Source organism: Pseudophryne corroboree, chromosome 1 (assembly GCF_028390025.1).
Source record: "Pseudophryne corroboree isolate aPseCor3 chromosome 1, aPseCor3.hap2, whole genome shotgun sequence".
In the NCBI taxonomy this organism is placed as follows: domain Eukaryota; kingdom Metazoa; phylum Chordata; class Amphibia; order Anura; family Myobatrachidae; genus Pseudophryne; species Pseudophryne corroboree.
In genome coordinates this window covers 38,966,729-38,980,145 of record NC_086444.1, presented here as the reverse complement: position 1 = coordinate 38,980,145, position 13,417 = coordinate 38,966,729, and the positions used below count along the sequence as shown (strand labels likewise).

The following is a 13,417-nucleotide window of genomic DNA, read 5'->3' as shown; positions in this document are numbered from 1 at the left end:
CACCAGATTATCGATCACGTACCCCGCAGCATCAGAGGTGGAGACAGGGATCGAAGATTGTTACACATCGAATCCAAATGGATCTTTGAACTGGGCACCATCAGCCCAGGAGGACTGAACGAGAAATTCTCATGGAACATATTTTTGTAATCCATTGTCATACGGTTTTACACTGCGTCACTGGTTAGCCCAGCCATTCACTGCAGTCTTATTCAACCATTCACAGTCCGTATCACAGCCAATATTCACACTGCCCATACGCTGACATCTGTCAGTACCTGGTGGAAGTATGTCCCTATCAATTGGTATCATGGCCCACATCAGGACCAGACACTTCCATGAGCAGCTACTTTAGTTATATAACGGGCTCTGCCATTAGTTTTTTAGCCCAGGTGCATCACACCGGTCATAGTGCCAGGCAGGCAGAAGCCGCAGTAAATATCAGGGCACAGGGTCGATTTTAGGTGTTAGCCCCTCCTACAGACCCCAGGATTGGGCATATCCAACCGTTAATTGTAGTCCGGCATCCACCGGGTCCTGACATATTTACGCAGCACCCTATCCCTCTGCACTCGGATCACATCGAGCCCCACGGTGTTGTAGTGTTTCCCAGGCACCACGGCGCACAGCCCCTTGCACACTTTTTACCACACATTTTTATTCCACAATACGGTTGCCTACTGAGTCACTGATATAGCACTCGGCATTGAGCGTCCTAGTTGCTACAGCAACATGCATCTTCACTTAGACGTCACCTAGCCGTGAGCGGCAGCTTGGGCGTCTCAGTCACCATAGCAACAGGCGCTGTCTTTCAGACGTCACAGAGCCGCGACCGGAAGTCCGGCGGCTCCACCGCGTCTCCGTTCACACACCTGCACAGCGTTGAACTTCACGGGGTTATAAGGTAAGCTTCTGCACCCACTCATTGTTATACACCTTGACAAAGGGGCTTGTAAGCCCCGAAACGTCGGCATCTTGTAACTTTCTTTAAATACAATTTTGTCTATTTCACTAAATCCTCGAGTGCCGCTGTTTTTTCTGGATTACTACATCTTTACTACGGAAGGCACCGGGGTACCCTCACGCCAGACAGGGGAGTGCCGGTCCCATTTGGGATATTTATATATATATATATATCATACCTCCCAACTTTCACTTTGAAGTAATTGGGACTATCGCGCGGCCAACCCAAAAAGGGGGCATGGCCTCGGTAATGATTGACGTGGCCTGGCCAGAGTGGGCGTGGCCTCATCAAACGGACCATTTTCCAGCCTTTCTGGGGAGTGCCCCCCCCCACCCGCGGGGGAGCCTTGGATCTCTTCGTGTGTAGGGTGCCGGTGACAGCGATGCGCGGCCCCGTGTGTCGCTATCGCCGGCTCCAGATTTGGCATGCATGCATTCCAAATCTAGTGGGATCGCTCATTTCCCTGCTGGCTGAAATGAGCGGTCCCCCCCGTCCTCCCCCCTTGCTCAGCACACATCGCGCTGAGTGCTGAGCGTTCGTGCTAGATCGCTCGGCACACATCTGCCCCGTGTGTACCCCCCTTTAGTTCTGGTATTATCACGGCTGTAGAAAATAAGCCACATCATTCCCACACAATTAATCCCTTTACAAATATAATATTTTATTCCTGTGAGTTGAGTGCTCTAACTATTGCAATTATTATATTTTTTAAATATAGCATATTAGGTAAATTAGGCATTACCTACCGGACAGCCTTCTAAATGCACAGCATAGATGCATGTTATCATTAAAATATAATTACTTACTCTAGTGATAACTGTAAAATCATTGATCCTTGATTTATAGAGCAAATAAAAACATTGTTCTAAGTAGATATTTATTTCCGTCTGCCACTGACAAACACACCGACCTCAGGTACTGTTCTCTGTAGACACTGGGGGAGAAGTATCAAACCTTGGAGAGAAATAAAGTGGAGAGAGATAGAGTACCAACCTCTCAACTGCTAACTCCCATTTTACAGGCTGTGTTTGGAAAATGACAGGTATTAGCTGATTTGTTAGTACTTTCTCTCCACTTTATCTCTCTCCAAGGTTTGATACATACCCCCCAGTCATTAATGTTGCATTAAATGGTAATCTTAATAATGAAACTGAGGACCTTACTCGGGTTTGCTAGCAACCCAAAAATGCACACTAATGGGCAAAATGGTGGGGCAGATGTAATATCGGGGTACTTCCAAGTTGATCGCAGCAGGATTTTTGATAGCAATTGGGCAAAACCATGTGCACTGCAGGGGAGGCAGATATAACATGTGCAGAAAGAGTTATATTTGGGTGGGGTGTGTTCAATCTGCAATCTAATTTGCAGTGTAAAAATAAAGCAGCCAGTATTTACCCTGCACAGAAATAAAATAACCCACCCAAATCTAACTCTTTCTGCACATGTTATATCTGCCTCCCCTGCAGTGCACATGGTTTTGCCCAATTGCTATCAAAAATCCTGCTGCGATCAACTTGGAATTACCCCCTATGTGCAGAGAGAGTTAGATTTGGGTGGGGTATGTTCAAACTAAAATCTAAATTGCAGTGTAATAATGGAGCAGCCAGTATTTACCCTCCACAGAAACAATATAACCCACCCAAATCTAACTCTCTCTGCACATGTTACATCTGCCCCACCAGCAGTGCACATGGTTTTGCCCAATAGTGTGCTTTTTTGGGTTGCTAGCAAACCTGAATAACCCCCTGAGACCTTAAAAATGAGCATTGCCTTCAAATCAATTTTTCAGTTAGCTAATCTTCACACCCGACCATTTATCACCTAGTATAATATTAATGATCACTGTAAATATAATACGGTACATGATGTGTCTTTTGGCTGTATCTGGGTATAAGAAACAAAGAACACATTTACTACTGTAGGTAGCATAGAAATAATGACATGCACTTTCCTACAGTCCCAGAAATCATTACTGTCTAGTAGTCCTGTATTACTGTATACATTGTGTTTAATAATTACAGTATTTACTGCCTAACTGTTCACTTCTTATCCGTGCACTGGATACAATGGAAATAGACTGTCACAAAACAAGTTACCCCATATGGTGGATTATAAAGGCTACCACTTTCTTTTTTTTGGCTCATTGTTCATTATTTCCATGCAATAAGAAAATACAGAAATAAAGGAATTGCAAATATAAGAATCATCCACTAAACCGCAGGTGGTGCAGTCTTACCTGGTGCAAGATTGTAGTGAGACACTCTGAACCTTTCATGAGTTCTGAGGCTGTAATACTGCTAGTAGAGGCTTTTATTAGTGCATAGGAGTCCACTGTCCCACCCTTTTCTGGGGTCTATTTACAATTCCAGCAGATCCTTCCTCCAATGAGGAGCTGGGAAAGTGCCAAGAAACTTCTTTACCTCCAAACAACAATCACCATTTGTCCTACAGCTATTTATCAGATTGTTTTACCAAAAAAAAAACCCCTAAAATGAGACCCTGATGTAGCCAGTAGCCGGTCATGAATGGAGTAGGTAGGGTCTTCCATTGTACAGAAGGCACCATTCTCAAAGCAGCAGATGCACCAATCTCAGCTCTATCTTGATGAATGATATTCTCTGATGAGGCGCTCAGCTATAGTAAATCAATGAGATGCAGGTATGAAGAGTCAGGTAGTCCTCTTGTTCTCTTATCCAGCAGAATACTCCCAAAGCTACAAATTCAGTACCTCACCTCCAGGCGTACTCACAAGGCTTCACAATTAACAGTCATCACTTAACCATATGCCCTTAGTCCAAAGTTTCAGTTTATTGATCCCTGAAGAAAGTTTGTCAGCAAACTGAAATGGGGGAATAAGTAGGTAATGTATGGATGAGCGATTACTATACTATACTATGTGTAAATGTATATTCATTGATTTATTAATAAATAAATTAATAAATATACAATACTATATATATATATACACACACACACACACACACACACACACACACACACACACACACACACACACACAGAGTATATATATATATATATATATATATATATGATAATCTATATGTATATATGTAAAAGTATATATATATTTTTTTTATGTATTTGTTAATAAATACATGAATAGATACTGTCACAACAGGCTGGATATGAAGATCCGGCGCGTGGGCATTTGCTGGAGAAGTGGATGCCACAGTAGGGAGGAATTGAGGTGTGCGAATATAGTAATTTCTCATGGCACTCTGAGCACTAGAGGAGGCTAATGAAGCCTAGGGAGGCTGGATAGGTATGCCTGGCGAGCAAGACTGCAGATCCCAGATGATTGTAAACTTAAGGGTTAAAGAGTGCTTGTTTACCAAACGTGGCTGAAGAACTCTGGAGAATGAAGAATGAGTGATCGGCAAACGTGGCTGAAGACGTGGCTGAAGACCTAAAGATTGAAGACTGAAGAATGAATGCTCGGCAGACGAGGCGGAGGAGCTCTGAAGAATAAAGACTTGCGGACTGAAGAATCTATACTTGGCTGGCGAGGCTGAAGAGCGCTGAAGAATAAAGACTTGCGGACTGAAGAACGTATACTTGGCTGGAGAGGCTGAAGAACGCTGAAGAATAAAGACTTGCGGACTGAAGAATGTATACTTGGCTGGCGAGGCTGAAGAGCGCTGAAGAAAAAAGACTTGCAGACTGAAGAACGTATACTTGGCTGGAGAGGCTGAAGAACGCTGAAGAATAAAGACTTGCGGACTGAAGAATCTATACTTGGCTGGCGAGGCTGAAGAGCGCTGAAGAATAAAGACTTGCGGACTGAAGAACGTATACTTGGCTGGAGAGGCTGAAGAACGCTGAAGAATAAAGACTTGCGGACTGAAGAATGTATACTTGGCTGGCGAGGCTGAAGAGCGCTGAAGAAAAAAGACTTGCAGACTGAAGAACGTATACTTGGCTGGAGAGGCTGAAGAACGCTGAAGAATAAAGACTTGCGGACAGAAGAATGTATACTTGGCTGGCGAGGCTGAAGAACACTGAAGAATAAAGACTTGCGGACTGAAGAATGTATACTTGGCTGACGATGCTATAGAACACTGAAGAATAAAGACTTGCTCCCTGGAAGCCGCACCATCACCACCGCCAGCTCCGCCATGACTCTCCACATCGGCGCTGCACCACCAGCAGCGGATGGGCAAGCCCCAGACCCTGACTCTGGAGGTAATCCCCTGACTCGTGACATACTGTATATACTATACTATACTACAGTATATAAGTATATATGTAAATGTATATGCATATACGTAAATGTATGTATAATTATGTATTATTAACAGTTCTCATATAGGGGGTAATTCCAAGTTGATCGCAGCAGGATTTTTGATAGCAACTGGGCAAAACCATGTGCACTGCAGGGGGGGCAGATATAACATGTGCAGAGTGAGTTAGATTTGGGTGTGGTGTGTTCAATCTGCAATCTAATTTGCAGTGTAAAAATAAAGCAGCCAGTATTTACCCTGCACAGAAACAAAATAACCCACCCAAATCTAACTCTTTCTGCACATGTTATATCTGCCTCCCCTGCAGTGCACATGGTTTTGCCCAGTTGCTATCAAAAATCCTGCTGCGATCAACTTGGAATTACCCCCATAAAGCGCAGCATATTCCGCTGTGCTTCATAATAAATCAATAGCCCAATTTAGTTTGGTCATTCACTTATTTTACTCTCATTTCCAGGCTAGACTATGGGGGGGATTTAATAGGGCGTGAGAATCAGAAAGTGAGAGATTTTGGGAGAGTTCTCCTGTTTTTCTTTTTAAAGTGGCAATCATTTACATAACAAAACCAAGTTGATTCTGCCATGTAATGATTGCCACTTTAAAAAAACAGGAAAACTCTCCCAAAATCTCTCACTTTCTGATTCTCACACCCTGTTACATTCCCCCGCAGGTGTTTATTGAGCAGAGATTAATGCCTTAAGGCATATGCTTCCAGCATTTAATAATCTTCCACTAAAGTATTTATTATATTGTTATTTATTTATAACAAGGGCTATATCATCCTTTATAGCGCACACGTTGTGTTACCGAACACTGAGGTCATTTCATCAGAACTCGCCGATTCTAAGCGATAACATTAGTTTATACAGATATGTACAGGAGATTATAAATATATCAACAGCACCTGTCTATTTTATGTTGATAAAATCACTTGTTATAAGGGAAAACATCTCCTCTGCTCCCAAGGGAAAACATCTCCACTGCTCCCTCATTTTATTGTGACATGAGTCTGAACTCCAGTAACTTTCCAAAACTTTCAGAGCAGGGAAGCATTTGTCAGTCTAGCGGCTGATAAGCTCCTTGGCGCGCGTCCACCAGCGTGCCCGCAGGAGACATTGCAAATAACAGTTCATCAATAAAAAGAATATTCTTTTAAAAGCATCAGTTTTATCCACTTACCAATGCAGGGTGCGCAGTGGTTTCCTATTAAGCTTCTTTTCACGACCCGCGCAGGGATGGAGAACCCGCAGTGCTGCCAAGTTGTAGTGTTCCTGAAACATGATGTTCAGCAGCGTTGGGTCACATGAAAGACTTTTCTCACCAAATCTTTAACAATACACTGTTGTGTCAGGGAGAGGTAAGAGGCGACACAGCTCAGTGCAGCCTGCACCTCTGCATGCTGTATAGACTTCTGTCCAGGCTCAGAGAGGGAAACAGGAGCTGAACGAATACATGAGTGTTACCAGAGGTAACTCATGCACAAAATGTAAAGTTGTGTGTTTTGTTTGAGGTTGAGAGGTGACAGCTATGTTTTCAGTGTAAGGAGTCTGACGTATGTTCTATGAAGTCAGAACGCATTTTAAGGGTGAAAACTGACCAACTCTAATCCAGTCACTAAAATTTTTGTCATTCCAGCAGAATCAGCAGCGTAAACATCCACAAATATGTATTCTGTCTCACTTGACACTGTGACACTTTAAAGCTGGATACACGTTATAAGATTATCTGTCAAATGTCACTGGTTGGAACAAAAATCTGGTAATGTCTGGGAGCAAATAACAGTCAACAAATAGCAGTCAAATTTGTTATGAGCCGCTCCGACGGCACAGCACTAGTCCCGGTCGTTGCAAGGTGGCTGCGGGGGGTTGTGGTCCAGTTTACAGGGACGTGCAATGCTCAAGTTGCACACAATATGTAATTTACTGGAGGCTTGGCCCAGCGGGCCTCCATATTGGCTCTCCCTCCCTTTATCTCTCAGATACTACTGCCTGACCTTGCCAGTTAAAGCTCTCAGTTACTGCGGGAGCCCTTGTCGCTCTGTGTTGTAATCCGGATCTTCCTGGCCCCTTTGTCTGCTTCAGGCAAATCCTGCAAACCCGGTCTGTCAGTAAATATTCTGCAAGTTCATGTTTCAGCTAATCCTAAAAACCTGGTTTGTCAGCTAACATCTTGCAAGTCCACGTTTCAGCTAATCCTGCAAGTCTGGGTTGTCAACTAATATACTGCAAGGTTTAGCCTTGGTCAATCCTGTACACCTGGTTAGTCTGATAACATCTTTCAAGGCTAAGCTTCGGACGATTCTGCACGCCAGGTCTGTCCATTAACATCCAACCAAGCCAAGCCTACGGACAATCCAGTACATCAGGTCTGGTTGCTGACAATTACCAGGTCAAGCTTCTACCAACTCAGAATACTGGTCCTGTCTGCTGACATCCTGCTAGGCCAAGCTTCAGCCAATCCTGCATACCTGACCTGTCTGCTGATGTCCTGCAAGGTCACACAGCTTCTGCTCTAATGTATTCTGAGATCTTTAAACTATTGAGTGAGCTCCTACTTCTGGCAGAGTTAAGTCCAGACCCCCCCCCAAGTACCGGTATGTGCTACTAGCACTAAGGAACAGCAGGGGAGTTGCTAATGGTGAAACACCTCTTGAGGGTTCTAGGAGTCTCACTCTAATAGAACTGGAGTTATCCCACGACTTCAAGCAAGTCTAAGACAGCCATGTACCCTAATAGCTCTGAAATGCTGCATAGCGTTTTGCAAGTCCAAAGATTCGTCATAGGAACTCTCTACTGCATCTTGCAAGTACAAGGTTCCAGCCTTTTTATAACAAAAAGCCATAAAATGGACAAAAGCAGTTGTTTGGATAAATTGGTTATATCAAATTGATTTAACCAATTTGTCTAAATTACAATTTGTGTCTGTTTTGCAGTGCTTGGGAGCAAATGGTCAATTATCATTTGCTCCTTTACGTTACCAGATTTCCATTCCAACCATAAAGATTGTTCAGATAATCTAAAACCGGGTACACACTTGCACTATATTGTGCCGATTTCTCCAATTCAGGTGAATTGGAATGACAAATCGGCCTATCTGGTCGCATGCAAGGTCACATGTGATGCAATGAATATTAATGAGGGAAGGAACAGTGATCATTCTGTGGCTCATTAATATCTGCTTAGTTTTGATGGAACCCTACTCTGAACTGAAGGACTCTGAAATCACCCCCATTTTGTGTCATCTCTTCTGGGGGTGGACTATTCCACCCTGGGTAATCCTACGCTGAGCGCCCAAGATGGCTGCCGCACTTGGTACCTTGTGAGAGTGGAATACACAACCCTTGGAAGTTATTACCCAAAATGCCTACACCAATCCTGCATTATGCTTTCTGTGTGCTTAAGGTTTTCTTTTATGTCTGTGTCACTTATCTATTGCTGTATTGCTCAAATCCTCTGTATCATGGCCCTCATTCCGAGTTGTTCGCTCGCTAGCCGCTTTTCGCAGCAGTGCACACGCTAAGCCGCCGCCCTCTGGGAGTGAATCTTAGCTTAGCAGAATTGCGAACGAAGTATTCGCAATATTGCGAAAAGATTTTACTTTGCAGTTTCTGAGTAGCTCGAGACTTACTCTTCCAGTGCGATCAGTTCAGTGCTTGTCGTTCCTGGTTTGACGTCACAAACACACCCAGCGTTCGCCCAGACACTCCCCCGTTTCTCCAGCCACTCCCGCGTTTTTCCCAGAAATGGCAGCGTTTTTTCACACACTCCCATAAAACGGCCAGTTTCCGCCCAGAAACACCAACTTCCTGTCAATCACACTACGATCATCAGAACAAAGAAAAAACCTCGTAATGCCGTGAGTAAAATACCAAACTTCTTAGCAAATTTACTTGGCGCAGCCGCAGTGCGAATATTGTGCATGCGCAGTTAGCGGAAAATCGCACCAATGCGAAGGAAAAGAACGAGCGAACAACTCGGAATGAGGGCCCATGTGCATTGTTTTTGATATCTGTAAAGCGCCTTGAGTCCTGTTGGAGAAAGAGCGTTATATAAATAAAATGATTATTATCATTATTAGTGTGTACCGGCAATCTCCCAATGCGCAAAGGGTAATTGCCCTGCACATTGGCACGATTGCTGGTCACACTAGTGTGTACCCAGTCTTATAGTGTGTCTCCAGCTTTACGCTCCACATACCCAGTGCTGGCCCAGACGAATTTGGTGGCCTAGGGAAAATTGCAGCTGCATAACTCCCAACATTTGGATGTGGCTAGGAGGGACACCATGGCCGCGCCCGGCCGAAAAGGGTGCGTGGCCTACAGAAAAGGGGGCATGGCTTCACGGGAGTGTCGCGATCACGAGCCATTCCCCCATTTTCCATCACTATGGGGGCTGATATGCCCCAGTCCCTCTGACTCTCGTGAAAAGACGCTGTGCGTGTGGACATGCAGTGGTAAGGGCCCATGCTTAGGGGTGTGGCCTGGCCAGTCTCCAGAGGGGGTGTGGCCAGCCATCACAGAGGTTTGCCCAACCATTAGAGCGTGCATGGTCTGGGCTCCTTGATGATAAATATATTAGGTAACAGGGCCGGTGCTAGGGTCTATGGCACCCAGTATAGTCATGTACAGCAGCAGGGAGGCAGAGTAGGGAGAGCACCTCTCCAGCCTGGTGCAGTATAACGTAGCATATGTATAATGCATATTTCAAGTGCAGAGACTGGAACCTGATCCGTAGAGGAGGTGGGGCCCCAGGCAGTGAGGTCCACTGGAGCTTTCCCCTGTACCCTTGTGGGCCAGTCTAACCCTGACAGGGACTGTCACTTGTGGCTGAAATGATTGGTTTGTCTGGGCCCCGACCAAAACAATTTTTAGAATAACTACCTCCAATAAGTAATGACTCTGAAGATGATACAATAAATGTCATCAGATAGAGAGGGGGTAGGGTGTGTGTGTGTGTGCTTTCCCCGCTTTCCCCCTCCCTGGTATTCCCCCAGCACACTAAAAGTTAACCCGTAACCATATCTGAACCTATCTGGTAATAGAATTACAGAGAAATTGGTCGCATGCGTTTGCAAAGACATGTTTAGCTGCTGAGCTGCGTCAAGGCTTCTCCGATATCAGCAGTCCTAACACTACATAATGGCAGTGCCCACATAGTGCCATGTGATTTGTCTACAGCAAGGCCTCATGATAAAGTCTCATACTAAAACGCATCCAGACAGAGGGCTAATTTACCTGGGAGCCACCCCCAGGATCTCCCATTAGCACTACAAGGAACAGCATGCCTTCCAAATGCTGCTCCCATTCAATGCCTTCTCACACATGCAGACAAACAGTGGCAGTTGCTCTATCATTCCTAGAGATAATTATATATCAGGTGCTAGAAAGTGGTCAGCGGTTGACCGAAAGTAACCTCACCGCTGACCACAAAGTTCCCACCATTGGTTACAATGGAGCGCATAGGCGCTACATTGTAACATTGCCGTGTGCTGCCTGTCATACACTACAGGAGCACACAGCCAATCAGGAGGGTGCCACAACGTGGCGCTCCCTGATTGGCTGATGGAACCGTCTTAGACATAAGTCAGAGGGGGTTCCTGGCATTCGGGGAAAGGGGTCCCATGTGAAAACATGGGGACCCTTTCAGTGCGAGGTCGGATATCCGTTTTGTTATTTTGCAAAGTACCTGGATTACAAATGGATTAAAAGAGGAGCCATCTACACTGGATTTTGTGAGTATAATTTTTTCAACAGGTACACCATGGATACTACATGGAGAAGAGGACCGACCCTCGTGTGAACATAGGTAAGTATGTGTATATGGAGGTGTGGATGTATGTATTAAAGTTTTACTTTCAAGGTGTGTGTCTTATGTTTTTATTGGGGTATGTTTTTAGTAGTAGTACTACAGGTACCAGCGGGCCCGGTTTTCCACTGCATGCTGGTACTTGTGGTTCTCCAAGTACCAGCTTGAGGGGAGGCTTGCTGGGACTTGTAGTACTGCTACTAAAAACAATATTCATTTTTTGACAAAAAGGCTATCAGCCTCCCATCCGCAGCCCTTGGATGGGGGGGACAGCCTTGGCTGGTTTGGCTTAGGAGGGGGGACCCCACGCAATTTTTTATTTTATTTTAACACTGATTTCAATTTTTAAAAAGGTGCACAATGAAGCCCAGCACGGGTCTCTCAGATCCGGCCGAGATTCATTGTATTAAAGTCGTCAGTGTTTTACAAGTCACTCACGTAAAACACTGCAAATAAAAACGAATGACATCGACATAGGTAAATCCGAAAATGCAGAATACGACAGCTTAGTAAATTAGTCGTAATAAATTCAAAAAGTTGCAACTTTACACTTTCGATGTCATTCGTGATTGAACTTTGACCTCTGACGGGAAAATACGAATTTTAGTAAATATACCCCATTGTTTCCATTTCTGGAACGTATGCTAGGTCTATATCATCACTGAACAAGGGTTATAAGTAGTGTCCTTCCTAGATAACATAAACCTTCGGAGTTCGGGGAGAGCATCTCATAAACCTTTCTTCCACATATATTAATGAGCTCTTTATCTGCAATGTGTGAATAGCCATTGTCCTGATTACCTCCCAATTTCCTGAAATTGGTGAGATTTAAACATACCAAGGATTTATCTATGGTACTGGTGGATCTTAAGACTAGGGGGTCTAGTTATATTATATTCTTTGTCCACCGGTCCCCTCCCCCATCCATGTAATTCGAGTACCTCAGCTAACTCTAAAAAAAAATATGGCCCTAATCCTGCATCTTTTCGTCTTAGAGGTACCTGTGAGCACATCCACATTCCGTTTGGTTTAAGACCTTACCCACTAGTGAGTGGTAATCACTAAAGGGATGTCTATTACCTTATTGCTAGACTGACATCTCTGGATGCACTAATCTTCAAATATGGGGTCACAATAACTACAAAATACAGTATTCCTCAGACAATAGCCGATCACGTTACCTCTGAACTCCGTAACTACTAGACCTTTGATTTTTCTCTGGCTTTAACAAACTGATAGGCTAATCCTGGGATCCTATAAGGAAATCACTCCTTCCTCCAGAACCAGTTCCAGTCCCACACTCGACTCATGAAAAACCTCACTAAAATAGAATGTTCTGAAAAAAATGTTTGTCAGTGGGAAAGAGGAAAGAAAAAAAATAGAACAAAACAAATCTTGTCCATAGCAAATCAATTACAACGACTCGTCTTTCTGTAATCCTTTAGTACGCTCAGGTAGTGTTCAACAGTGCTGCCTCTCAGTCTTCACGGAACAGACTCTCTGGTGATACTTTTGCGATCTCACTCCATTTAAGAGTTCCTTCCGGACTACCGACTTTCCTGCAATGGGAATCGTGGACCCAAGTCTCTCTCTCGGCTACTTTCACTGGGATAGTGCTGTCAACAAAACTTGGTAAGGTCCTTCCCACCTGTCTATTAGGCAACCTGAGCGTAAGAACAATCACACAGTCTCTTGGTTCACAATCAAGACAGTTAGTATTTGGCATACCAGGAATCAACAGGTTCAAGTTCTTTTGTCAAGTTCTCAAATGCTGGCTCACCTCGATAAGGTACTGTAATGTCACATCATTGGTGTATTTCTGATCATTGTGCGGATCAATCATGGCATGAGGTTGTCTTCCAAAAACTAAAAAAAAAACAAAAAAAAAACCCAAAACAAAAATTTCGAAGAAGGGGATTCGTTAAGTGAAGATCTGGGAGTGGCTCCGATGTTACATAATACTAGTGGCAGTGTCTATGACCACAATAGTCCAGTATCACTTTGCTCCTACTTCTAGGGGTACCATATCTACGCACAAATTTCTGCACAATTTTCTTTGCAGTAAACACAGCAGCATCCGTGGCAGAAGGAAATGCCTCTACCCAGTTTGAGAAAACAGTGCACACCAATACATAACAATAATTCCTAAAGGGTGTTAACTGTACGAAGTCGATTTGTATTACCTGAAAAGGTCCGTCTGCAGGAGGGATATGGGATGGCTCTGTTAGTACTACCTTACCAAATGTTCTTTCTCATGCAAGTAAGACAGGTCATTGCTTTCCTGCTTGCCCGAGAAGAGAACCCTGGTACACGCCAGTAAGCTCATACCAATTTGCACATACCTTCCTTACCCCAGGTGAGTCAAACCATATGCCGCCTCAGCTAGG

At 44.2% G+C, this 13,417-nt stretch overlaps 1 protein-coding gene across 2 annotated transcripts in view; it reads right to left on the bottom strand.

Annotated features, from left to right (window-relative positions):
- Nucleotides 1–6,560, bottom strand: part of SLC14A1 (solute carrier family 14 member 1 (Kidd blood group)) — a 77,022-nt gene extending 70,462 nt beyond the window's left edge. The window contains exon 1 of one of the 2 annotated variants that reach the window (XM_063958332.1): nt 6,406–6,560. Coding sequence is in view for 1 of the 2 variants with exons in the window: in XM_063958303.1 (XP_063814373.1) it covers nt 3,201–3,239 (39 nt within the window). In the remaining variant the exon portion in view is untranslated. Of the gene's footprint in view, nt 1–3,200; nt 3,308–6,405 lie in introns of those variants that run through there. The other variant, XM_063958303.1, reaches the window with a different exon arrangement.
- Nucleotides 6,561–13,417: the final 6,857 nt, after the last annotated feature.